Consider the following 25636-nt stretch of genomic DNA (forward strand, 5'->3'; position numbering starts at 1 on the left):
AATGTATGTAGTTGGTTTCAAATACATTTCACTCTGAGTGCCATCCTATCAATACTTTAATTATCCCACCCAGGAAGTTGTGGGGAGGGCATGTGACACTCCCATGTCCCCTCTCCTACAATTCTTCACTAATACACACATCGGAATCTGGGGTCAGTGAATGAATGAGTGCCAAAAACGGATCTCAGAGGTCTGGCCTTCACACGAAAAGGGCAGCTCCATCCCGGGGCTGCAGGCGCACACAGATTCTCATGAGGCTGCCTGATTTATCCGTGGGAAGGGGCTCAGAGAAATTAAATGAAAAGTTACTCCTGGAAAGATGAAGAATATCTTCCTCTCCAAAGGGTAATAGTGAAAACGAGTCTCAAAAAGATAAGGGAAGCCGCATTTGGTAGAAATGTGCTTGCCCATGCATTGAGTGCAGGTGAAACGGTTTTCTCGTAAGGCAAGATGTCAAGGTGAGTTCTGAAAGTTATTAGTCCTTCAGACTCTACAAGTCACTGACACTAAGGCTCACGCTGCAACTCAAACATTCAATAGGACAGGTAGGCACACCCCTCACTCATGCAAGTACAACTCACAACATGGCACCAGAGCCTAGATTAATCCTGAAAATCCACTGGGATTGTCTGCTAAAAACTCCAATCCAGGTGTTTTTGTCAAGATTTTCATTTGCCAGGTCTAGTTTATGGGCCAGGAATTTGTTATTAACAAACATGTAGGATAATCTTGATGGAGACCCTCGGTGGTAGATTGTGTTATTTCTTTCACAATCCTTCCTGCCTTCCCACACTTGCCATGTTCCAATGTGGGTGCAGGGCTCTCCCAGCCGCACTGACTGTGGGTGTGCCTACTCGAGTTGCTTTGACCAACAGAATGAGAGTGGATGTGACTGCACCAGTCTGAGCACGAGCTTTTAAGAGGCAGGTGGGTTCCAGCTCCATTTCTTGAGAGTCCATCCTCCACCATGAAAACCACAAGACCCAAGGAATGGTGTCTCCTTCAGTCTGAGTCCCAGTATGAGATGCTATGAGGAGCATGCCTGACCCAAAAAGAAGCCTGAAGATAAATCTAGCTAAGCCCTCCTAAGTCTCTGCCACCCGCAGACCTGTGAACAACAAACAACTATTTGCTATTGTAAGCCACAGAATTACAAGGTTGTTTGTTACGTGGCATTATTGCATCAAAGCGAATTCATACACCATCCAAATTCTGTGCTGGGAGTCACAGCCACAGTGATTGCTGTCTGAGAGATTTTCCAGCTCAAATACTTCATAAACCCAGGACTCTGTTCCTTCCTTTCATGACCAGAGCCCCCTTCCTCCCTGGCTCCGCTCACAGATCGCCCAACCAGACTCCTTGCGGTGGCAAGTGCTGCCTGCAGTGCAGCTGCACACTCTTATTATTTATTCACAGAAACCCAGTCCATTTGCCTTTGATTCTGCCTCAGGGGACGGCCTGTCAGCCGGTGGTGCTTTGCCACACTTTTCAGGAAAGCAACCCTGGAAGCGGCAACAGGCCTGAGATTGAATATAACGAGCACACATTTGTTCCCACCCGCATGGGTCAAGGACACAGTGGCATTTTCCTCCTTCATGAATCAGAAATACAGGAGGTCGGGCTTCCCTGGTGGCGCAGTGGTTGAGAGTCCGCCTGCCGATGCAGGGGACACGGGTTCGTGCCCCGGTCCGGGAACATCCCACGTGCCGCAGAGCGGCTGGGCCCGTGAGCCATGGCCGCTGAGCCTGCGCGTCCGGAGCCTGTGCTCCGCAGCGGGAGAGGCCACAACGGTGAGAGGCCCGCGTACAGCAAAAAACAACAACAACAAAAAAAAAAAACAAAAAAAAAACAAAGAAATACAGGAGGTCTCCATGGATTGCAGGCCTTTTCTGTGAGCTGAGGCCCATTTCCATGACAACTGCAATTTTAACAGCGAGATTTCAAGCTCCATTGTACCTGACAGACATTCAGGAAATATTCCCTGATGGAGTATCTGGCGTTAACATAACACACCTCTGTCATGACCCCAGGAGTGGGCAAGGTCTTCAGGCTCCCTATAGAAGGATGATGCTAGCTAAATCTGTATATACGTGTAGACCCATTTCTGCATTTTTTCATCTCTGCCTTTTACCTTATATAAAGCAATCTGAACAGGAATCCTTGGCCTTCAAGAAAACCACATTCCTGAGTACACACTAAGTATCACTTCTGCATTACATGGGTTTTCATGTTTAATTCTGAAGTCACCTTAAGAAGTGGGTATTATTGCTACAAATAAGGAAACTCAGAGAAGGGAAGTGATTCTGCCCAAGGTCACACAGCCAGGAGACGGTGGAGTCAGATGTGAACCTAGTCACCTGGTACCTACAAAGTGACGGCCCAGCATCCCGTGGTAGTTATCCTGGTGTTCTCCTCACTCTACCTAGTTAAGATGTCTGAGCCTCAGTTCCTTCCTTTGAAAAACGGGAATAAGCAGGAATAGACCATACATCTCAAGCCCATTCCCAATGCCATGCACCTCACCGGTCCTTCTGACAGGATTGTTGTGACTGTGGCCAAAAGGGAGTAAGGCAGATTAAAGGGCTCTGGAAGTTGGAAAGGGCTCTCCAGTATTAAGACATTCAAGGCAGAGCCCTGTTCACCTGATAAACACTGACAACGCCTCCTGTAAGCCAGATGCTTCTACAACTATTATCTCATTCAATACTCATTTAACAAAGAGGCAGCGCTGTCTGCTGGTTAAGGACATGGCGGTAGAGGCCAGAACACCTGAGCTCTAATCGGTCCCGCACTTACTACCCTTGTGCCTTAGGCACGTTGACCTCTCTGCGCTTCAGTGTTCCATCTATAATGCAGAGCGTGGTTTTGAAAGTAAAATGAATTAATGCGTGGACAGAGCTCAGTGCCTGATTTTTAAAGTCTTCCCATTGTGGGGAGATAAATCTCATTCAAATGCCCAGTTCCATCTTCAGCTTCTCTCTAACCTCTCACACCCCAAACCCAACTCTTTTGTAGACCTTGCTGCATCTGCTCCATTGTTCTCATACCCCCCTGCTGATTTCCACCTCCCACAGCACCTGTTCCAGGTCAGCCCTCCCCACCTGTCTCCCTGCTGCCTGCCTTGTCCCCTCCACACGACAGCCAGTGACCTTTCTGGTCACAAATGCAACTATGTCGTGCCTCTCCTTAAACCCTTCACCAGCTTGTCCTCACATGTAGGACAAAGCATGCCCTCCCAGGTTCCTTCTGGCCTGACCCCTGCCCTCTCCTGGCCTTGTGCTATACTCGTATACTCACACTATATTCTGGCTCTCGGAGCTGCACTTTCACACCCTGTGCCTTTGTCTGTGGCATCTGCTACCTGGATTTCTTGCAACTCACCTTGTCAGGGGCAGTGTCCTGCTTCCAGGAACATGTGCTTACCTCCTGGAGTTCCTAAAGCGTAAGGCTTGCACCCTTATTAGCACTGTTTCCCAACTGCACAGAACTTCGTCTACTGGCTCATTTTTATATGTCCATTTCCCGCATGAGACTATGAGATCCTTCACACCAGAGACTACAGCTTGTTCCCACACAGCTTCTTAGCTGGGTGACCTGCGGCAATAACGTAATCTCTGTGTTTCAGTTGTTTTTTGTTTTTTTTCTATTAGTGGAGCTAATCAAAGTACCCAACTCACAGGATTACTTAAGATAAGTAAAAGTTCACGACACAATGAATACCAGGCTATGAAGCCCAGTGCTCTATGCTGAATGTTGTGTGGCTGTGCATTTGAGGAAGCTGGGAAAAGCTTCCATCGCTTTTATCAGTTTCTCAAAGGAGTCTATGGACCCTGAAAGTATTTAAACCAGTTTAAAAAGTGCCCAATAATTAAAGTTTTATTTTGGATCCATTTTGTTCTACATGCTCAGAAATAAAGGACAGCAAAAAGAAAAAAAGCAGAAAAGAAGGGAAAAAAGGAGAGAAAAATCCAAACACTGTACTTGGAAATTGCAGTAAAGAACTGGGGCTATTTTGGAAAAGAGAAGGTCCTAAGTAACTGAGAAATATTGTCCAGAGCCTCTAGGAATATCAGTGTGGAAGAGGAAGAAACCTGTGGAAAATTCTGAGGGCAAAAGGTAGACTCTCCCTCTGCATACAAAAGACTTTCCAACAACACAGCTGTCCAAGAGTGAAGCAGCCTGCTGTGTAAAGTGGTGAGATCTCCCTGCCACTGGAGGTGGGCAAGGAGTGGGTACTTGTAATTCCTACACTGGAGGGGAGACTGGGGGTGGGGAAGAAGCAATGGACACTCCTCTCTGCCGCCTCAAATGCACAAACACAGAAAAATTTACATAATTTAAAAGGTTCCTTTCAACTTTGAGGTTGTATAAGTCAAATATTTGCTTCGGATTTAAACCCTTAGGGGCTATGAATATGGTCTGATATAAAGTACATGGCAGCATAATTTGGGGACAGGTACAAAATCTCGAACAGCCACCTCTTTGCTTTATGCAATTCTGCATCAGAACCGTGGAGTTTTCCCATGGAATTGACCCCAAGTTCTAACACCAAGCAGTTATTCGGTCAAGACCCTGGAGAAATGTGTACTTTAATGATTCAACATATATATATATATGGAAGATTCCTCTTGTAAAAGCTTGCTTTCAGTGTGAAATGCAGTGAAGCCCATTAATATGCCAGGCCTGCCTTCTCCCCACTGCCAAAGTACCACTTGGGAAGTCTTTATTTTTTACCTCCAGAAACCCTTCACGCCACCCTCATCTCCTTCTGGATGGTAACTACCTAAATGCTAAATCCGTGGATAGGACATTTGTTAAGGTCAAATGCAAGAGTGTCTTAAGACCTCACTCAGCAAAGATGCAAAGCTTGCAATCTAGTGGTTTTTGTTTGTTTGTTTTGCGGTACGCGGGCCTCTCACTGTTGTAGCCTCTCCCGTCGCGGAGCACAGGCTCCGGACATGCAGGCCCAGCGGCCACGGCTCACGGACCCAGCCGCTCCGCGGCATGTGGGATCCTCCCGGACCGGGGCACGAACCCGCATCCCCCGCATCGGCAGGCGGACTCCCAACCACTGCGCCACCAGGGAAGCCCTGCAATCTAGTTTTTATTCATCCACTCACAGAATATGGAGTCCCTGCTATGAGTCACCAATGCATAAGAGTGCTCCTGAGGAGATGCTGAGGAAAAGTAGATGTTGTCCCGATCCTCCAAGTGTGCACAGTCAAGTGGACAAACCAAAGTTACCCAAGTGGGAGTGCACCTGGGGCACAGGCCCAAGGAAGGAGTAGGAAGCTGAAACTTCATATGTCCATAGCCATCACTTCCCTCCTATTACCTGTTTACTCTTGTTTTCTAGACCAGCCTCTCTGTGAAGTATCCTAGATCCCATTCCATTTCCTAAGCCACCCATTCAGAGTTGTCTTTTCTCACTAAGAGCAAACTTAGAATTTGGTCTTTGCATCTCTCTACGGCAATGAATCTCAACCTTTCTGTGTTCAGGACATAGTTACAAATGGTATAAAAATTTGCAGCAGTCTTGAAGGGATTAAAGACATAAAACACCACCAAATGAGTCAGCAGCAATCACTACCATGTCATCCCAACTACAGTGTGACTGTGTCCATCTCAGAGGGCCTTTCGTGTCTCCTTAATTGAACTTGCTTACTCTTCAGCACCATGGTGCTGCGCTGTCCACTGCCCTGACCCTATTCTCTTATATGCTCAAGGGGCAAAGTCTTCTGCTGTCCCCTTTCCATTACAAGAGCTTCCTTTTCCTCACAAAAAAATTAGACACTATTCCATACTGTTCTGTTCGTGAGTGCTCAGGGATCTACCTGATAGATGTTACTAGAACAATTTTTAGACTTGGTTGTAGTAAACATAAACTTTAAATGCTGATCAAAATTTAGCAGCACATCTACACAGGATTTTTTCAGTACACCACTGTGCTCACAGCACATGGGCTGAGAACCACTGGTTGCTGGAATATCTTGCATTTTCCTATCTTCCACCAGCGCCTCTTGTACATGGGTCCTTAATCTCTATTTCTGGGCCTTGCCTCTCACCCCCATGCCGTTCTGTGTTTCTAATTGCCCAGTGAGACGCCTCACTTTGGTGATCATTCCTAACTCTAATTCAGCCTAGGAAACGATGCAGGCCTTTTCTTTCAAACTCACCCCTTAAACTTCCTGACCACCTCGTTATCAGCTCCAACAGGTGTTTATTAGCATCTCCGATGGGCCACGATGTTCACATTTAATCCTCATATATCTGCTCCAGAAAGACTAACACTGGGCTCTTTGCCATCAGTTTAGGCCTTGATCATGCAACTTGCTTTGGCCAATGGTTATGAGCAGATATGAAATGCACCATAGCTGAGCAGGACTTCTTAAAGGTATTTGTGCTTCAAGACTCTGCTCCTTCAGCCTGTGTCTCAAGGTGAGGAGAGCCAAGGGGCAGACCCATTGCTCGCAACAGCCAGGGGCAGAGCCACAGCCAATCCAGGTCCTCATGTAACATGGGCAAGAAATAAATGTATGTTGCTGAAAACCACTGAGACTTCGGATTGTTTGCTATGGAACAAAGCTAACTAATACACCATCTTGCAGTAAGAATAATAACCGCTAACCCATTGAGCATGTACTATGTGCAGGTACTATTCTAAATATCTCACATATATTAAGTCATTTAATTCTCAAGGGAAAAAAACCCCTATGGAGTATTACTATTATTACCACTTTACAAATTAGAAAATGGCTGCATAGAGAACATAAGTGATTCGCCAAAATTACACAGCAAGTAAGTGGAGCAGCTAGGATTCAAATCCCAATAGTCTGGCTTCAGAATCCACATTCTTCCATGTTGCCTTCATTATACCATCCTCCCAGTTCAAGAACTTCCAGAGGCTTCCTATTACCCACAGAATCAAGTCAGAATATCCTATAACTAGGAGCTGAATTATCTAATCTAGCTCCGTAAAGAAAAGGAATCTGAGACCTAGAGAACTGACTTGTCCAAGATCAAACACCCCATTTGCATTTAAGCCAGACTTAGAACCCATGGGCTATTTCCATCACTTTGGGTGCATTCTGCCTGACTTCCAAAGCCTTGTAGAATTCCCCAATCCCCCAGCCATTCAAATTTATTTCAAGATCCTCACCCTCGGATTTAGCTATGTAAAACTCTTATTCTCTTCTGACAACATTCACTCCCCAGCCCAGGTCTCGACCCTGCTGTTCCACCTGCCTTGCATGTTCTTCCTTTGTCTCCACCAATCAAATCCCTCAACACCTAGCTCATGCCATCCCCTAAGCCCCAAGAGGGCACCTCTTCTTGCTTCTGCCAATGCTGAGCCCTCCCTTCCCTGAACTTCTCTAATACCTGTGGCTCTATTCCACACTTACCCTTTGGTCATTTTTAAGTCGTTCCATGTATGTGCAATTTTTCACTTAGATGGAAAGGTCAGGATCATGAAATACTTTTTTTTTTTTTTTTTTTTTTTTTTTTTTGCGGTACGCGGGCCTCTCACTGTTGTGGCCTCTCCCGTTGCGGAGCACAGGCTCCGGACACGCAGGCTCAGCGGCCATGGCTCGCGGGCCCAGCCGCTCCGCGGCATGTGGGATCCTCCCGGACCGGGACACGAACCCATGTCCCCTGCATCAGCAGGCAGACTCCCAACCACTGCGCCACCAGGGAAGCCTGAAATACGTATTTTTTAACTGCTCATGACACCTTGCACAGCTCAAGGAACAAAACGGTTAAGATATGCAGTTAACAGTCGTTGATTACCTGCCATTCTGAATTTTCATCTCCTCAAAGAGAGCCTAAGTTCAGGGAAGGGAACTATCGTCTATCTGTTAGCCGCTTACTATGTGCCTGGTACATTCACATATGTCATATCATGTGTTTCTGGGTATTCAGTCTTGGCCAAGTTCATTACAAGACACAGGCAATCAGGGCTCAGTTGGCATCGTTATGTTATAGAAGATGTCACAACTCAGTATCACTTGTATGCTCACAAACACTTTTTAAGAATGTAATTTAAAATAATTCTTCCCCAAAGAAAATGGCCCACTTCTTTCTGTCTGATCATGAACTTGACCTGAGAATGTCTGCTTCTCTGCCCTGGATGACAGAAGCTCTGAATCAGGACCATATGTCCAGAAGCACAGCCCCAGTGGTCCAAATCACTGGCAGGTTTGGTCTCTGCTTTTCCTTGAGCCTCAGTCTTGCTATTCTACTTCCCTCTGATTTCACTATATGCAGGATAAATCACTCTAGGCATCTCAAATCCTTTGCATAAAAATGCAATGAGGGCTTCCCTGGTGGCGCAGTGGTTGAGAGTCCGCCTGCCAATGCAGGGGACACGGGTTCATGCCCCGGTCCGGGAAGATCCCACATGCCACGGAGCGGCTAAGCCCGTGAGCCATGGCCGCTGGGCCTGCACGTCTGGAGCCTGTGCTCCGCAATGGGAGAGGCCATAGCGGTGAGAAGCCAGCGTACCGGAAAAAAAAAAAAAAAAAAAAAAAAAAAGGCAATGAGATAAACTAGATACTTATAAGGTAGGCTGAATGCTATCCTCAGGAAGAAGCAAGTTTTTTGCATATTTGTCCATTAGAATAACTAATTCAGTCCGATGTAATTTTTATTTAATAATCTCTTTCTTCTCTGCTCATCTTTACTGTTTTACTGTTTGATCTAACACACACACACACACACACACACACACACACACACACACACACGCGCGCAAACACACAGATTTCAATCAGACAGTGACTCTCTTACCAGGCAGACCAGCCCATCTACCCTCCCTGCTTGAACAGGACCTCTTCATTCCTCCACAAGCCACTGAAGAAGCTTCCAAGTCTCTATAATCCTGTTTACTCTTTGGGAAACAGGCTGCCTTCCTCACAGGACTGTTCTGAAAACCCAATGAAAGATCACGGAAATCCTTTTGAATGCTGTAATGGTCTGCAAACTCATGATGTCTTCTCTGCAATAACAATACTTCATAACCATGGTGGTGGACACTCCTGCCTCCCCCTTCAGTGGCTCTGTTGGGACAGCTGCTTCTGCAGGGCCACGAGCCCTGTGCCTTTGTTTGCTCAGAGCCACGCCCAGGATGCCCCTACTCACTTAACCACCGCAGTGGGCACCGAAAAACCATTTTAACTAAATTAATCCCGGCTATGCCATTAGTTTTTGAAAAAAAAGCCATACATGAAAGAGAGCTTTATTAATGTTTTAAACAATCCTTGGGGGCCGAAGCCAAGTGTTTTGGCTTCTTCCCTCTTCTCTAGCAGGCTACTCTAGCATCTCAGAAAAAGCCTGAGGCAGAGAAAAGAGGAAAAGACACCATAGTCAACATGAGTAGAGCATTTTTGTGATTCAGCCGTGCCCCTGCCTCTGTCCACACTGTGCCCTGTCTGGAGTGTCCCTTTTCCTCCTCTACTCACATATTCTCTCTCCTATCTCTAATTTCACTGCTGAATCTGAGACCTTACCCCCTTTGTTCAGATGAGCAAACTGAGGCTCACAGGAGGAGTGACCCAACATCAAGCAGGTGGGGACCTGGAGATGCAGCTGACAGCTGTATCTTGGTCCTTTCTTAAGCCCCACTGGGTCCCTCCACAGGCCACACATACCGTGGCTGCCAAAAACATCTTAACCGTCTCCAGGATTTGCTCTAACTGCACAGAGAAGCCACACTTGGTCACAGAGGTCAGGCTCCTGCAATGCTGACTTTCCTTCAGTTTCCCCAACGGGCCACACTCTTTTGCCACAGAACCCCTCCCTCCTCACCCACCAGGACTAGGCTGGGTGTCCCTGCTGTGGTCTCCTCAGCCTCCTGTACTTCTCCTTATAACACCCCCCCCACCAACATTTTGTGGCTATTTCAGGCTGAAATGTCAGTCTTTGCTAAACTCTGTGAAGGCAAAGGGCATGCCCATCTCATGCCCACTTTCCTTAGCACCCAGACAGTGGCAGGCACAGACCAGGTGCTTATTATTAACTTACCAAATGAGTTCCATTGATTGAACAGGTTAAGGGTGCAGCATGTGGAAAGCCACAATGCCTATCCATTCATTTAATGGCGTTCTGGTTCCTGTCAGACCACGTACATTATCAGCAAAAGGTCTTCAGGAAGCTGTGGGTCCTACAAAGGAGCTCCATCCAAGTCCATCCTCTCTGGCTTCTCCCTTAAACCACACATTTTTCTAGCTGGAGCGGACTATGTGGGCCAAATTAAACACAAATGTTTCATCAAGGACAGCTTTCCCAGGAAATAAGGCGCATTTTCAGCATCCCTCCTCCCCATGCTATTGAAGCTGTGGGATCCACTCCATGTGATTCTCTTTTTTTGTGTGTGTGGTACGCGCGCCTCTCACTGTGCGTGGCCTCTCCCGTTGCGGAACACAGGCTCCGGACGCGCAGGCTCAGCGGCCATGGCTCACGGGCCCAGCCGCTCCGCGGCATGTGGAATCCTCCCGGACCGGGGCACGAACCCGTGTCCCCTGCATCGGCAGGTGGACTCTCAACCACTGCGCCACCAGGGAAGCCCCCATGTGATTCTCTTTTACACATGCGTTGACTACCTGCTTCGTACAAAGGACTAAAGCAGCAGGATCAGCCAGCAGTTCTGAAGCCCTTACTGTGTGCCTACGAAACACTAAGCACTTTGCCAGTGTCCTCTCAGATGCTCAAGGGTCCTGTGAAATGGCCAGTGCTAAGCCCACTTTGGATATAAGAGCACGGAGGCTCAGAAAGGAGGCAGAGCAGAGATGCACACCCAGATCCGTCTGCTGCAAAAGCCTGGGCAGTTTATCTCCCTCCAGAGGGCCACAGCCTGCAGGCAGGGTGACCGCTGCGGCTGTGCAGGCAGAACTACACAACTCTGGAGGCACTGTTCCCATACACCTGCCTCAAAGACCATCTGGCTAAACATGCTTCTTGGAAACCAGGATCCTGAATGGGGCACAGACCTGCTATGGGCAATAGTCACAAAGGTACCCTGGGTTTCTGACTCATCAGTCACTGCATCCCCTCTACCTCCATCTCCTGCCTCAGTTCCCCTGGGGTCAGGGTTGGAGAGGAGGAAAGCCCGAACCGGCTAGTGCAAATATCCAGTTCGTTCCTCCCACACTGCCTAGCCCAGGGCAACCACATCCCTTCCATTGATTCTTAGCCGACTACAGTGTTAAGGGATTGGTCACTTATACTGCTGTGTCTCAGACGGCAAGGATTAGGGATGCGCAAGAGGTGGTCCCCACCCTCAGGGGGCACGTCTCTGGACGGTAACTCAGCAAAGGTCTGCTGACAAGACCTGAAGCTGGGCGGAAGAGTTTTCTAAGAGAGACTCAATCCAGAATTGGGCAGAATGCAAGGCTGTTCTGGGGAGGCAAGGGGTCCCAGTTCTTTCCCAACCTTCCTCTCAATTGCCGCCCCAACCAGTGCTCCAGCCTCTGAGAACTTTATGTGGACAATGCCTCCTTCAAAAGATTTATTGAGAAGATTCAAGAAAACAAGATCCACAATCCACTGGGCAGGCAAGTGGGAAATGTCAGCTTCTTCACCCCTACCCACGGCTGCCCTCGCCAAGGTGTTCTGGGACCATCCTTGAGCCTGGATTCTGGATAAAGGAGGATGCTAGGTCTCCTGCCCTCAAACCTCAAGCACTGCCCTGGAGGATTCCATCATGCCTTCCAGCACCTGGCTGCTCAGATATCAGCCACCCAAGGCTCATGGGTTTCACCAGCACCTGTGGTCCACATCCCTCAGGAATGGTTTGGTTCAACTCTGGTGCCAGGCAGGGAATGAGGCGGAGGCCAGGTCTCTGGACCCGCTGTGTCCTCAGCTCCCCACCCTTGAGACAAAGCATAAAGACCAGGGATCCTTTGTTTCCGGCCACACCCAGAGACACCGAGAACTGCTCAGCCACCGCCACCATTCCCACCCCCCAGTGTTAACCCTTCCCGGGACACAGCCGCCAGGGCCGCCCCATCAGGTTATTTTTAGCTGCAGTGAGGAATGGGAGGGGTTCCTCCATCATGGCGCTGTCTCTAGGTCCAGACTTCCACTTCATCGGTTTGGGCGGGGAGTGGGGGGGAGTGGGGGAGGGGCGGTGGTCGATCATTTTCCTTACTCTGGCGGGGAAGAAACGCTGCCGCGAGGTGCAACAGCTAGACTGTGCAAAGGGCGCCCGCTGGAGGCTCAGCTCCAGGGCCGGAGGGAGGGGGTTCGGACACCGAGCCCCTCCCTCTTTTGTTCAGCTCCGCATCCTCCGGGTCCAAGCCATCCGCTGCAAGCCCGCGGGGAGAGGGACCCGAGGCTCCCGCCCCGCCCCGCCACGCCGGGCTGCCCTCCCCCGCATTGTCCCCAGAGGCTGGGGGGAGGAGGCTGCAAGGCCGAGACCGGCCCCGCCCCACCCGCCGCGACGCAGGAAAGCCCCTGGGGGGCCGCCCGTTAGGTCCCCCAGCGGATCCCGACCCCGGCGGCGACCACCACAACCTCGCCAAGAGCGGCGGGGCCAGGGCGGGGGCCCAGCTTACCGTGATATGCGGAATGCTCTTCTTGCCCTGGTAAGACATGGCCCCCCTCTGGCGCCCTCCACCCGGCCGGTGGACCTGTGGGGCTGGCTTTCGCCCTGTCTGGCTGTCTCTCGGTCCCGCTCCCCGCGGGCGCGGTGACAAAGGCCCGGGATCAGTGAAGAGAGGGACGGAGGCTCGGCGCCCGCGGCTGCCCACGCGCCCGGCTGCCCCGGCTGCTCGGCCCGCCCGCCGCCGCTGCCGCTCCGGCTGCCAGCACCACCCGGCTCCGCGAGGAGGGCGGGAGGAGGAGGGAGAGGCGAGGGCGGGAGGAGGGGGCTGCAGACAGACAGCTCCTCCCGGCGGCGCGCAGCCGAGCCCGATTCGCCCCTCTCGGCTCGAACCAGGAAGCGCTTCCCTTCAGATCTCCCCCACTCCGCCCGCCGCCCCCGCCCCTCCCCAACCGCCCAGCCCCGCCGACCCCCACCCCGCGCACACGCCCTCTGCTGGGCCCCGGCCTCGCTCTCGGATTGGGTAGGTCTGGTTTTCAGGGCTCCTTTAAAAGCCAGAGATGAACTTCGGGTGTGCAGGCAGAGGCCGTGGGCAGCGCCACAGGTGTGCAGCAGTGCATCTGCAGGCCTCCCCGAACATCTGCGTGGGGGAGGGAGTGTGGGCCGGGTGCCCAGAACCCGCCCCGGCTGCTGGTGCGCTCGAGGCCCTCCAGGATCCAGCCCAGGCCTCTCGTTCCACAGCCTGCGTTAGTCCCTCCGCTGCGCCACTCCCTGAATAGACCGAGCACATCTCCAGCCCCAAGTCCAAGCCTTTATTCAAACTGTGTCCTCTCTCTGAATATCTTACCTCAGACAGAAGTCTATCTATTCTCCCAGACTCACCTCCTAGGGCTTCTCCATGAAACCCTTCCCTGCCACTCCTCCCACCCCCATCATTGAACCAGCCTCCCTCCCCCCCTGCAGCAGGGACCCCAGAGACAAAGGCCTAATTAGTGACTGACCTGCTCTACTGCCTGCAGCCCCTCTCTCATCACAGGGCCCCCTGCCATTGGGGCCACCGGCTTATCCCCAGAGCCTTGTCTACCAGACAGTGATTGCTGATTGCAGAGCCAGACCATTGGCACTAAGGAGCCCAGAGCCCCTAGGACAGGCTAGCGGTCAGGAGGGGGAAAAGGATGTCCTGGTTCCCAGTGGAGAGTGGACACCAGCCCCAGCGCCCATAATCCAGGTGTTGCTTTGGGGAGAGGTGGGCAGGAGTCCTGGGCTAGCTTGATTAACTTCTTGACAGAAGAGGAAAGAGGGAAGAGGGGGAAAGCGGGGGAGCCCTAGTAAGCCCCCATAGGGCTAGATAGGTGCCTCCCAAATCCAGGCAGATTAAAATGCCAACCTTCTACTTTCTGCCTATAAAACCCAAACCCACAGGCTCGGTAAAAAGACCCCACCTTCTTTACTTCCAGCTGCCACACAGAGGGCGGGGTGCCAGGCCTGGTGAAGCTCCCGCCACTCAGGTTAGGGCCTGAAGCCTTTACCTCCACTGCCACCTGGAGGCCAGTCCTCCAGTCCAGGACAGAAGGCCAGAGACACCTGGGCCTTAAAGTGGAGATAGGGTTTTATGTTCACAAAATAGAAACGGCTTAGTATTCCAGGAACACTAGGCCATAAGTTTCCCATTTCACAGGGGCGAAATTGAGGCTTACAGAGATAGAATGAAATCTTAGATACAAAGCATGTGAGCTGCAGCAGAGCAGTATCTGGAAGCCAGGTTCCTGCACAACTTGTCTAGAGCTCATTCTTGGCTCTGAGTTGGGTCCTAAATTCTTGTTGCTGACCGGAAACTGCAGGTCTCCCTCTCTCTGACACTACATCCCCTTCCTCAGCGTTGCTAAGGGCTAGGTTCCACGAACCAGGGCCCCTCCCAGGCTTCAGTTTGGGCAGGGAAGCTCCAGGATTGGAGAGGAGACCTCCTGCGTATAGGGGGAGGGGCACTCGTCTGCTATTGGCCAAACAGACCACCGCTCCCAAGTGGACTTCCCGGGTACAAAGCGCCGCAGTTGCACAGCCTCGGGCCTCGGCAAACGCTGCGCCTGCGCCGCAGAAACCCCTCCTCCCTCCCCGGGAAAGAGCTTTACGGGCGCGGGGGAAGGGCCCCGGCACCCTCTGCAAAGCTCAGGAGCGGCGAGGCCCGCCGGCCCCCGAACCCGAACCCCGTGGCTGCTCGGTCCGCAGAAAGTAAAACTCTCCCCCACAAGGGAGACCGCGAGCACCTAGGCTCCACAGTTCCGAACCTCGCGTGCTCCTGGAGCCCTTGGCGCGCCGGAGGCGCTGCCTTTTGTCCAGTACCCGAGAAGCCATGGAGAAAGGGGAGAAGGCTAGAGGGGGAGAAGAAAGAGGAGTGGGAGAGGTGAAGGGATCAGCGTCCCCAAGGGCCGAGGCGCGGCTGCGGAGCCGTCCCAGACAGAGCCCAGGGGCGATGCTGGCTTTGGTGACATTGACTGCAGGTCCATCAGGGACGCTCTTGCACAGCTCCCGGCCGTGCACAAAGCTCTCTCGCCTCCCTGATACTCCACCACGCCTTGAGAGAGGCTGGGAGATGCCACCCCCATTTCACAGATGAAGAAGCTGAGGCTCAAGAGGACGCAGAGCCTTGACTGGAAACTAGGATTCTCCGGTATTGGCCCCGGCTTCTTGGTCCGCGGCCCCGAAGCCTCCCGCTCGGGCTGTGAAGCCTGGATCCCAAGCGAGGTCGGACACTAGGGAAGGAGGTGGGCAGGGCAAGATATAGAAGGGATAGGGACAAGGAGACGGGACCCTCTCGATATCTCCATTCCTTGCACACACACCCCCACAGACACACACACCCTCACTGTAGACTTTCATCTCGCGAGGCTCAGGATTCAGGACCACGGAGAGTGCCCGAGCTACCGAGACTGAAGACCCGGGGCGTGGGGGTGGGGGCAGGAGGAGACCCACTATTGGGTCGTAGCAGCCACAGGCCAGCCCAGCCCCCCCCCCACTCCTCCAGGAAGCCCTCCCAGATTTCTGTCCAGATCAAGCTCTGCCTCCTCCGGGCTCACTGTATGCCTCTCAGAGCATTTAAGGGGAGAAGGGTTAATAAAAATGATGATAAGGATCAAACTCAAATAAACAACAAACACTTATTGTATGCTCACTACCTAGCGGCATTAACTGATTTAATTTTCACAATGAATTTGTTACCCACCCTGGCCTAGGGTGGGGCCGGAGTGCTAAACAGGGAACCCAGCACCTATCAGGGGCCTGGGACCTGAGCAGTGCTCAGACATGGAGTTCTGGGGTCAGGCTACAGCTCGTCGGCCCTCGGGTGCTCCAACTTCCGTTTTCCAAGCACCTCACCCATATATCCCAAAGCTGGGTCGTCTACCCATCTTCCCCCAATGCTCTGGCGACCCCAGCTAAAGGGAGATGAGCCATAGGGCCCACGGCCTGGCGTTCCCTCTCCCTGATGTTTCCCCACTTTCGTGGGGGGGGGAACCTCCAAGTCTAGGAGGCTACTGACCCCGGTTCAAACCCCCCCTCTCTGCCTCCAACTTGCTCTGTGAAGTGAGCACAGAGGCGTTGTGCTGTGGGACTCAGGAACATCCTCTGAAGATGTCGGTGATTGCGGCTAGCGGTTTCCAGTTCTGTCTGCCCCACAATCTAAATCTTTAACGAAATCCTTGCCCCGGAAAATACAGAGGGAGCACTCAGGAATGGCTTAAGCTTTAAGCCATGTGACCACAGGCATTTCACTGAACCTCTCCCAGCGCCTGGTACATAGTAGGTGCTCTATAATTCCTCATGAGTGAGTGAATACATGAAGGGATGAATGCGGAACAGAGCTCCCTGTCTTTTCGTAAAGCAGAAAATGAGGATCCTTGGATGAAATTAACCCCAGAGGTCCCTCTGCGCTTTAAGGGACCATGTGGCGGCTTTAGCCAACTTACTTCCCTTCTCAGAACCTCGCTCTCCCTTTCTGCAGTGGAGGAGCGGGGGTGCTGGATCTCGAAAGACCCTTTGGAGTCTCACGGACTATGCTGGCCAACGCTGACCGAGTCGCACAACCTCTCCGAACCTCCTGAATGATAGGGTGGGGGAGGGGCGTTCCGTAGCTCTCCCAAGCCTGGCCGCAGTGGCCCCAGCACTCCTGCCCGGGCACTGCCCTCGGGCGGCCCCACGCCCAGCGACCCGAGGGTCCCGTCCCCTCCGTCCGGCCCACGCGCGCCCCGAGGGTACCTGGGCATTGTCCCGGCCGAGTGGCAGGTCGCGGGGCGCGGGGCATCGGATGCGCAGCGCAGTTGGTCGCTCGTTGCGCTCGCCCGGCGAACTGACTGCCGAGCCCGAGGGATCGCTCACGTCGCTGGCCGTGTCCTCGCTGCCTCCGGGCCCCGGCAGGCCGACCGCGTCGAGCCGGCCAGCACTGCGCGGTGTGCGCGCGGAGCCTCGGCGGCCCACGCTGTACGCGTCGAAGTCGATGGTCTTATTCTCGTAGGCGCCCTCCACCGCGGCGAACATGCCGCCGTACTTCTGGCGCGGGGTCTGCGCCGCGCTGCCCGGCCGCGCCAGGTACACGGGCAGGTCGTCCTCCGTGTTCCACGCGCGCCGCCGATCCGCCATACCGGTCCAAGGCCGGCAGCCTGCCCGCGCTCCCGCCCACCCGCGGCCCTAGCCACCGCTGTGTGCCGAGCTCAGCGCTCCGTGAGGGCCGAGTCTGCCCAGGCGAGACTGCGGCCCGAGGAGGGGAGGGGCGGGGCGGGGCGGGACGCGAGGCGGGGCGGGGCAGGGGCGGGGCCTCCGGGCGGCTGTCTGAGAGCGCAGCGGCAGGCTACAAAGGACCGGGAGGCGGGGACCGCAGCGAGGGCGGGGAGGGACCGTGACGAGCCCTCGCCGCAGCGCGGAGGGCGGGCAGCAGAACCGCAGTGCCTTCGCCGCCCACCCCGCTCCCCGCCCCCAGGCTGAGCGCGGGACGCGAGGAGTGCGAGGGTTGCTCACCGCGAGCACGCACACACACACGCTCCCGGGGCACACACAGGTTGGTACTAGCACACCAATTATGCCATACAAACACGTGAGAATTGCACAAACACGCTGGCACACACAAGAGTCGATTACACTACACACTCCCTAGACATATGTAGGCTCTTTCACGCACATCAGAGACAATTTTGCACACACATACATGCTTGTACATATTCCTAGTCAGACACTCACACACACACACACACACACACCAGAAATTCTCAGTCACGCAACCCAGCGCATAGACAGAAACACACTGAGATTGATTGCACAGCCAGAGAGAGACTCTCACACACTGGACACTGCATTCATTCACTCAGCACTATTACATTGAGTGCTCTGCTGGTGCCTAGCACGTTGTTGGCACTGGGGACAGTACTGTGAACAAAATAGACCGAGTTCTGCCTTCTGGGAGCTGACATCCTAAGGAGGAAAGAGACAAACAGACACGTAGTGTACCGGGCAGTGCTGCACACCAGGAAGGATGAAACAGCAAAGAAAGAGGGATTCTTTCCTGTGCTGGGTCCACATTCACACTGACAGACAACAGAAGAACACACTTACATGTGAACCAACGACTCACACATGTACACGAGGCTCATGCCTGCAACATCCACACAACAAAGAGATTTTCACGCCGAAGGCAAACTCACAAGATGACTCCACGCGCATAAACCCCGACAGGACGCCCACACACAAATCCACACCAGAAATATGGGCAGTCGGGAGCTTAAATAGAAACGCTCCAGAAAAAGACACACAAAGAGATAGATCATCTCACACACGTGCACACACTCCTGTCAGTCACCCAGACAAATATTCCCCATTCCAGGGTCACTTCCCATGACCCCTGATGCAGCGTTCCCCTGCTGAGCTAGGAGCTTGCAGCCTGGGAGTCCCAGGCTTCCTCTGACTAGGGCCAGGGTGAAGGGCGAGGGGCCTGGGGGTCACTCTGCTGGGGCTCCCCTCTACCCCTCTTCAAAGCCAGGTGCCATGTGCCTTCCCTAGATACCCTTGCTCGTTTCTCCCTGATCATTATCAGGCAGAGAGTCCTAAGAGTCTCCAGGGACATGGTGGTCCCAGCTGCTCTTTCTGGATGGGTGGAATCACCAGCTGCCGACCCACTCCTCGAGCAAGTTCAGACATGCGGCAACAGGCTGGGTGGGGACCCAGCTGGGAACTTCAGGGCCTTGTGCTGCACCCCACCTCTCACCCTGCCAGCTTCCAGTGCTGGGAACTGTCCCTTCAGTACCCGGCCTCACCGGTTCCAGGAGTCCCAGACTCTACAAGACTCTGGGGTGCAGGGCAAGTGTGTTTTTAATGAAACCTTCTATCTGTCCTGTGAAATACTGTTCCCAGCACATTCCAGGCAAGGAAATTTCCTGTTGAAGACCACATAGAAACTTCTAAAGCTCCAAAACTATTTGTGGTGACCAAACTCATAGAAACATCAGAGAAACCAAGAATCTGAGTTAGATGAAACTTTTGAGGTCAATCCTCGTACTGGATTGCCTGAATCTGCTCTCACATCTTGAGGAGACTGTCTCTCCAGCTTTGCTTAAATACCGCTGGTGATGGAGATCTCACTACTTTCCAGGAAAACCCTTTTCATTGGGAGAAAGGGCTAGGCAGTTGTCAAGATTAGGAGGGAGTAACACAGAGGGAGGAGAGAAAGAGTTGTCTTTGTGCAGAAGCAAGAAAGTATAAGAATAATTCCCACCTACAGAGTTTACTACATGCCAAGGACCATTGTAGACTTTTCACATACAGTTACTCTTTTAAGGCTCACAGCGACCTTTGAGATATGGACCGTTTTAGCCACCTTTTACAAATGAGAAAACTGAGTCTCAGGGAGATAAGTAACTTGTCTAGGGTCACAGCTGGTAAATGATGCCACTTTGAATTGAAACACAGTAGTCTGGTCCCAGAGTCTGCATCTTAACCAGTATCATTTTCCCTCCCCCAAGATGCCTGGCTGAAGAACTCCCACTGGGAAAGGGGAGACAAAGGCATGAACCTGGCATAGTTAGAAGAGACTAGATTTTTGAGTTTGAATCCTGTCCTCCATGCAACCTTGGGCAACTAATCATTCCACATTCATCCAACACACATCTTGGGCACCCACTGTGTCACTGACTTTATTTTCCTTCTGACTTTACTAGAGAAGGGGGATCTGACTTTTATTGAGCTCCTACCATAGGTCAGGGTCTATGAACACACTGTTTATTTCCACACATTACATCGTGCTTTCAGCAGCCCCCTTGGGAGATGTTGTCCCCTCCGTTTCTAGGCTGGAATGCTGGGGATGACAAAGCTTCAACCTACTTCTCAAGTTAACCTCCAGGAAGTGACCATGCTGGGATTCCAACTCAGGCTTGTCTGAGTTCTTTCTACAACATCTCCTCATCTCAAGACCAGTAAACCCAGTGTAACAGAAGAAGGGAGGCAGGAAAAAAAGCCAGGGTATAAGTTAGGAAATGCACCCACCAGCCTGCAGGGAGACCAAGGGGAGCAGCGTCTGTCAGAGGCCAATAGAGGAAAGCCCAGGAGACCTGAGCAAACTGCACTTGGTCCAGAGGATGGCTGTCACCTTCCCCTCCTGCCCTCTGACGGCTCTCAGTCCTCCAGGGAAGGAGTGCTCATAAGTGGATTAAACCATGACATCTGGTGAAGGACAGGCCTCCGGCTCATCCTGTCAGATCAGGAAGGCTTCGGGGTGAGGGCAGCGAACAGAGCGGGCAGGGAGAGGACAGGAGATGCCACTCAGCTCTGATCCGTCAGGACTTTTTTGGCAAGCACACACACAAAAAAAGATTTTTTAAAAAACCTCATAAGTTATAAAAATGAGAAAAAGGGAATTGTAGTTTATTGTTAGGTGCATAACACTCAGCAAATCTGTGAGGCAAGTAATGGATTAGCGCACTCATTGTGGAAATAAGGAAAAAGATTCAGAGAAGTAAAGCAACCTCCCTAAAGTTATATGGCCAGAAAGTGGCAGGGATCCAGTGCAAATGCAGGCCTGTTTGATTCTAAAATGTTTGTTTTCCTCTGCTGCCTCCAAATCAGTTCATAGGGGATTGTGGTGGGCAGAATAATGATGCCCTTTTCACAAAGACGTTTACCTCCTAATCCCAGAACCTGTATATATGTTACCTTACATTGCAAAAGGTAACTTGCAGATGTGATAAAGTTCAGGATCTTGAGATGGGGAGATTATCCTGGTTTATCCAGGTTGGCCTAATGTAATCACAAGAGTCCGTAATAAGTGAAAGAGGGAAGGAGACAGGAGGGTCAGAGTCAGAGAAGGAGATGTGACAACAGAAGCAGGTGCCACAGCCACAGCAAGATTTGCAGATGCAATGCTGTTGGCTTTGAAGACGGAGGAAGGGAGCCCGAGCCCAAGAATGCTGGCAGCTTACAGAATCTGGAAAAGGCAAGGAAGCCAATTCTTCCCTACAGTCTCCAGTAAGAACACAGCCTGCCAATACCTTGATTTATAGCCCAGTGAGACCCGTTCCGGACCTCTCTTCTCCATAACTGTAAGATATTAAATATGTGTTGTTTTAAGCCCCTAGATTCATGGAAATTTGTTACAGCAAAAATGGTAAACCAATGCAGGCATATAACGGATCGTACAGGACATCACTCGATTACTTGTGAGAAGTGGATTTGACTTCTGGGAAGATCATTTATTCCCCACCAAAAATGAAGAGTCTTGGGTTCGTTGCCTTTTTGTATTGTGTTAGGGTCGACAACACTATGTAAGGAACCATCAATAAGTTAAACATTCAAAAAAGAAAAAAACAACTTTAACTGTGAAAAAGGATACATTTTAATGTACAAAATTACACAAATTATACATTTAACTAACATAGAAAAATACATCTTGGTAACAAGAGAAAATGCCAGCCTATTTTACACAAGATTGAGCAATCATTACAAATCTTGAAAACACAGAAATGGGTATTGAGTCCGATTCACAACTGGTCAGGAATCTGATGGGCATCTCCGAGGACTGATTGCTCTGTTCATTTCACTGCAGGCAGGAGTTTGGGGACAGCCACTGCTCCAGGACCCAAGGGAGGGTCCCACTGCAAAACATCCAAAAGGAAGTGGGGTCCGCCTATGTTGCCAGACCACTTCCATGTGAACCAATGCTTCTAACCGAGGGGAGGGGCAGAGCATGGACTGCCAAAATTCTGACCCGGTGTTGAGTAATAGAGATGTATAATATAGGAGTCCTTTTAGATTCATGCAATTGCAAGGTGTCTAGTTATTGTGCATTTGGGATCCAGGAGGAAAGTACACAGTTTCCAAACTGATGTCTGTGCTTCACAGCTTTCATGTGATATCTGCCCAGGATTCAACCTGGAAGAGTGAGGAGACCGGGGAGGTTCTGCCAGAATGAACTCACGAGCCACATTCGTCACCTTTGCCAGTGACACCCAAGTCCCTTTCCTGCTTCACCAGAAAAGTTGGTTGTGCAAATCTGAACGTTGGGAGATCATCTCAGTCACCCAGCTGAGGTTGGTGGTGCATGTCCCACCATGGCACTGAAATGTGTCTGGACCATTTTCAAAATGTTGAGGGAAGGTTCTCAATGTTCACAGAGCACTAATATGTGCTGAGTGCTTTTAAAAAAAAAACCTGTGCTCTCTCATTAAGGCTCACACCTTCCCTAATGTTTCCCTGGAGGACATTGAGACTGCGAGAGGTAAGTATTCCGTTCAAGCTTGCACAACCAGTTGGTGGCAGAGTCATAGTTCGAACCCCAGGTATCTGGCCCATAACCCATTCTCCAATGTCTGTGACAGGCAGAACTTGTCCTTGTCCCGATGTAAAGTCTAAGAGTTAATAGTTATAACATTGCTGCATAGATATTTATTGTCCCCATCACTTTCAATGTCCTATTTGCAAACAATGTGTTATATCACTTTACTTTAAAAAGAAAATATTGATAGAGTTGATACCGAGTTTTCAGCACATTCGTCTTTCTCTTCCCTTATTCTACCACCATATAAAGGTATCATCAGTCTACCTTTGGGCATAGCCTGATGATGTTTTTCAAAGACAAAAAAAATCGTTATTAAAGCAAACCTTATTTTGATGGTATCAATTCCCGCATTAGTCTTCCCACGACTCTATGTAATACCTTTATGCCAAGGATGCAGACGTCAGATTGGACGGGAGCTGTGCTTGCTGAAACCAGAGTAGGATTTAGAGAAACGGGATAAAGCAAGCCCAATCCTTCCATCCTAAGCCTATTGACTTTTTAAAAGCAGTTTTAGATCCAAGGCATATACTATCTTTTTCTAGAAACTCTCACAAAACAGGAAAGAGGACCTAATACATCCACAAACCCCAGGGCTTTCTTCTTCTCTGCCCATTAAAGTACCAGAGAATTTCCAAAAAATTTATTTCAGAGCCAGGTAGGAACCCAGCTGGCCATTGGTGCAAACGCCGAATAGAAATCTGTTTCTATTTGCTTACACAACTGGTCAATTTATATATCACACTGGACTTAGAATATCTACTTCTGGAAGATTTCAGGATTCAAGCAACTGTACCCAAGAAATCTCCTTTGTGTACCTATTGCATCGCTCAATTGTATAATCTGAACTTTCGTGTAACCATGCCCTGATCAGCCCCCAAGTGCTTGGCATCCAGCTCTGCTCTCAGTGGAGTTGAATGCTACAGCATGCTACGCATTTCATTTTCATAGGTCCGCTAGCTGCTTAAAAGGTGAAGTTACCACGCTGACGCATGGTCCAAAATATTCCAAAGATGAGAACTATCTTCCTGTCAACTCTGAGGATACATCTCTTTCCTAGCAAGGAACAAAAATAAATGAGTCTGACACAAAAGAAACACACGATGGCATCTGGGAATTTAATTAACACACGGGATGGGAGAACGAAAAGGGACTGTGAGGCTATAGTGTGTGGTTCTCTCCCTGGCTGCCCATTAGAATCACTGGGGGGCTCTTTAAAGATCTCTGCCTGGGACCCACGCAAGACAACCTGACTTAGGTGGCCTGGAGAGGGAGCTGGGTATCGGACTTCTAACTGCTCTCCAGGTGAGTCCAACATGCAACCAGGGTGAAGAATGATCACTACAGAGGGCAATCTTCTACTGGTAGCCTAGAGAGGGGGCGTGGCAGGGTTCATGCCACACCTGTCCCCTGACTCCCAGCCCAGAGCCCCTCCATCTGCAAGGCACTGTCTGAATACAGAAAAAGAGGCTGATGTCTAAAATATGTCAGAAATGTCTAGCACCCTATTTTCCGATGTGGACTGAGTTCTCAAGAAGTTTCTCATTCCAGACCTGGAACTTCACCCTGGAATTAAACAAGAGCTGTGAATCTCTTAAAAAATAGCTTACCAGCCTGAATGTAAAAAGCCACACTCGAGTCTGGAAGTTTACTCAACAAATTGCTGAGTAACACAAATAGAAAGAAAGAAACTCATCTTTTAAAGGATTTGGGCTCCCCGTCCTCTGCAATGATGGATGAGTAAGCTCATACAGTAATCTCATCACAGAGAGATTCATAAACTTTTGATCAACGATGCTGCTTCATTTTCACACTGGGAAACTAAGGTAGGGAAGGCTGTGAAGGGGTGGATTTAAACTACAATCATCTCAGCCTAGTTAGAAGTAAGTGAGTTTTCGTGATATCTTGGGATTCAGGGCTTCCCCAGGGTGAAACGTGGGGAAAATTCTTTGATAGAATAAATGTTGGTAAGTGATGACATGTGGATTGTAATCATTAGAAAATTAGTTGCATCAGACCCAGATCTAAAATTCCAAATCAGAAGAACGGGCATCGTGGCACAGCTGGAGAACCCTGTATGAAATATCAGAACCAGACTCGGCTCCATACGCCATCAAGAGACTGTGTGACTATGGGTGTTCACTTAACCTCTCTGGGCTTCAGTTTCCTCACCTATCAAATGGGAAAAGGCAAGGTGCTACTGCTAAAGTCTCTAGCTCTAACAATGGACGCTTCCAGATCTGTTATTTTAATTACTGCACTACTGGCCTGCCTGGGAAGGGCAGAGCCATCAGACCACGTGGACTCTGTGTGTCTTCGCTTCTGCCACACCTCTAGTGAACCTATTTTAAGTACACTGCCTAGCAGTTCATGGGGAAATGTTGCCATGCCAACTCGCTGGCTGTTGCTAATCACGATCTACGAATGTGCAGTACAACCATCTGACAAACAATTCTCTTCTTCCTCAGCCTGGATACCTCTTCCAAACTGTCATAAGACAGACCACCTTGTTCATAATAGCACACAGTAGGTACATAATGGGTGTGCATTTAACTAATGATGTGAATTAATGACATGAAAGAGTATGCACCACACTGAAGTCTGCAAAGTGCTTTCCCATAATGCAGTGTATCTATTAACGCTCCCAGCAGGTGCTAAGGCAGGTATTTTATTGCTCCATTTGCCAAGTGAGTAAACTGAGGAGGGGAAGTGAAGTTCCCATGATCTCGGAGCTAAGAGGTTGCAGAACCCAGACTCCAGACCAGTGATTCTGTTTTAAACCCTAATCTCTCTCCTACACCAGGTAGTCTCTCATCTCTCCATCACGTGAAGGTCAAATCCTATATATTTATGCAGAACTTAAGAGCTGACCAAGGGGTTTTTCCATCCACCTTCCCGTTTCACCCATCCAAAGCCTAAAGGTAAAGAGGTGAGGCTCTGCCGGGGCCACACCTGGCCTCTTAGGTTTCCCAGGTACAGTGGGATGGACGGCTCCCCTCAGGAGGGTCTCACTGGCCCTGAAGTGACTCAGAGGCCCCTGGCAGGGACTCTGAGATGGACCGAGGTAACAGAAACAGCACGGTGGGTAGAAAGACCCAGTAGTGGGTGACAGTAGGGGCTCAGGACAAGCATGCCTTCTGGGGCAAAGCACATGCAGCAACAGAGATGAGCCTTGAGGGTGAAGCCAGGGCCCCTCGTAAAGCCAGCTCAGAAGAAGCACTTCATGAGCGATGATCGGCCGACTAACCTATTGACTGATATAAAACCTGCCCACGGGAACAGGAATTCGGTCT

At 50.7% G+C, this 25636-nt stretch overlaps 2 protein-coding genes across 2 annotated transcripts in view; one reads left to right on the forward strand and one right to left on the reverse strand.

The window, feature by feature from the left end:
* CRMP1 (collapsin response mediator protein 1) overlaps positions 1–17170 on the reverse strand; it is a 69178-nt gene extending 52008 nt beyond the window's left edge. Inside the window, exon 1 of the mRNA XM_060147363.1 lies at positions 16790–17170. Coding sequence (XP_060003346.1) covers positions 16790–17170 — 381 coding nt within the window. The remainder of the gene's footprint in view (positions 1–16789) is intronic.
* The window catches only part of EVC (EvC ciliary complex subunit 1), a 313725-nt gene that overhangs the window by 140946 nt on the left and 147143 nt on the right, over positions 1–25636 (forward strand). The gene's annotated exons all lie outside the window — the stretch shown is intronic.

The sequence above is a fragment of the Lagenorhynchus albirostris genome, chromosome 4 (assembly GCF_949774975.1).
Source record: "Lagenorhynchus albirostris chromosome 4, mLagAlb1.1, whole genome shotgun sequence".
NCBI lineage: Eukaryota > Metazoa > Chordata > Mammalia > Artiodactyla > Delphinidae > Lagenorhynchus > Lagenorhynchus albirostris.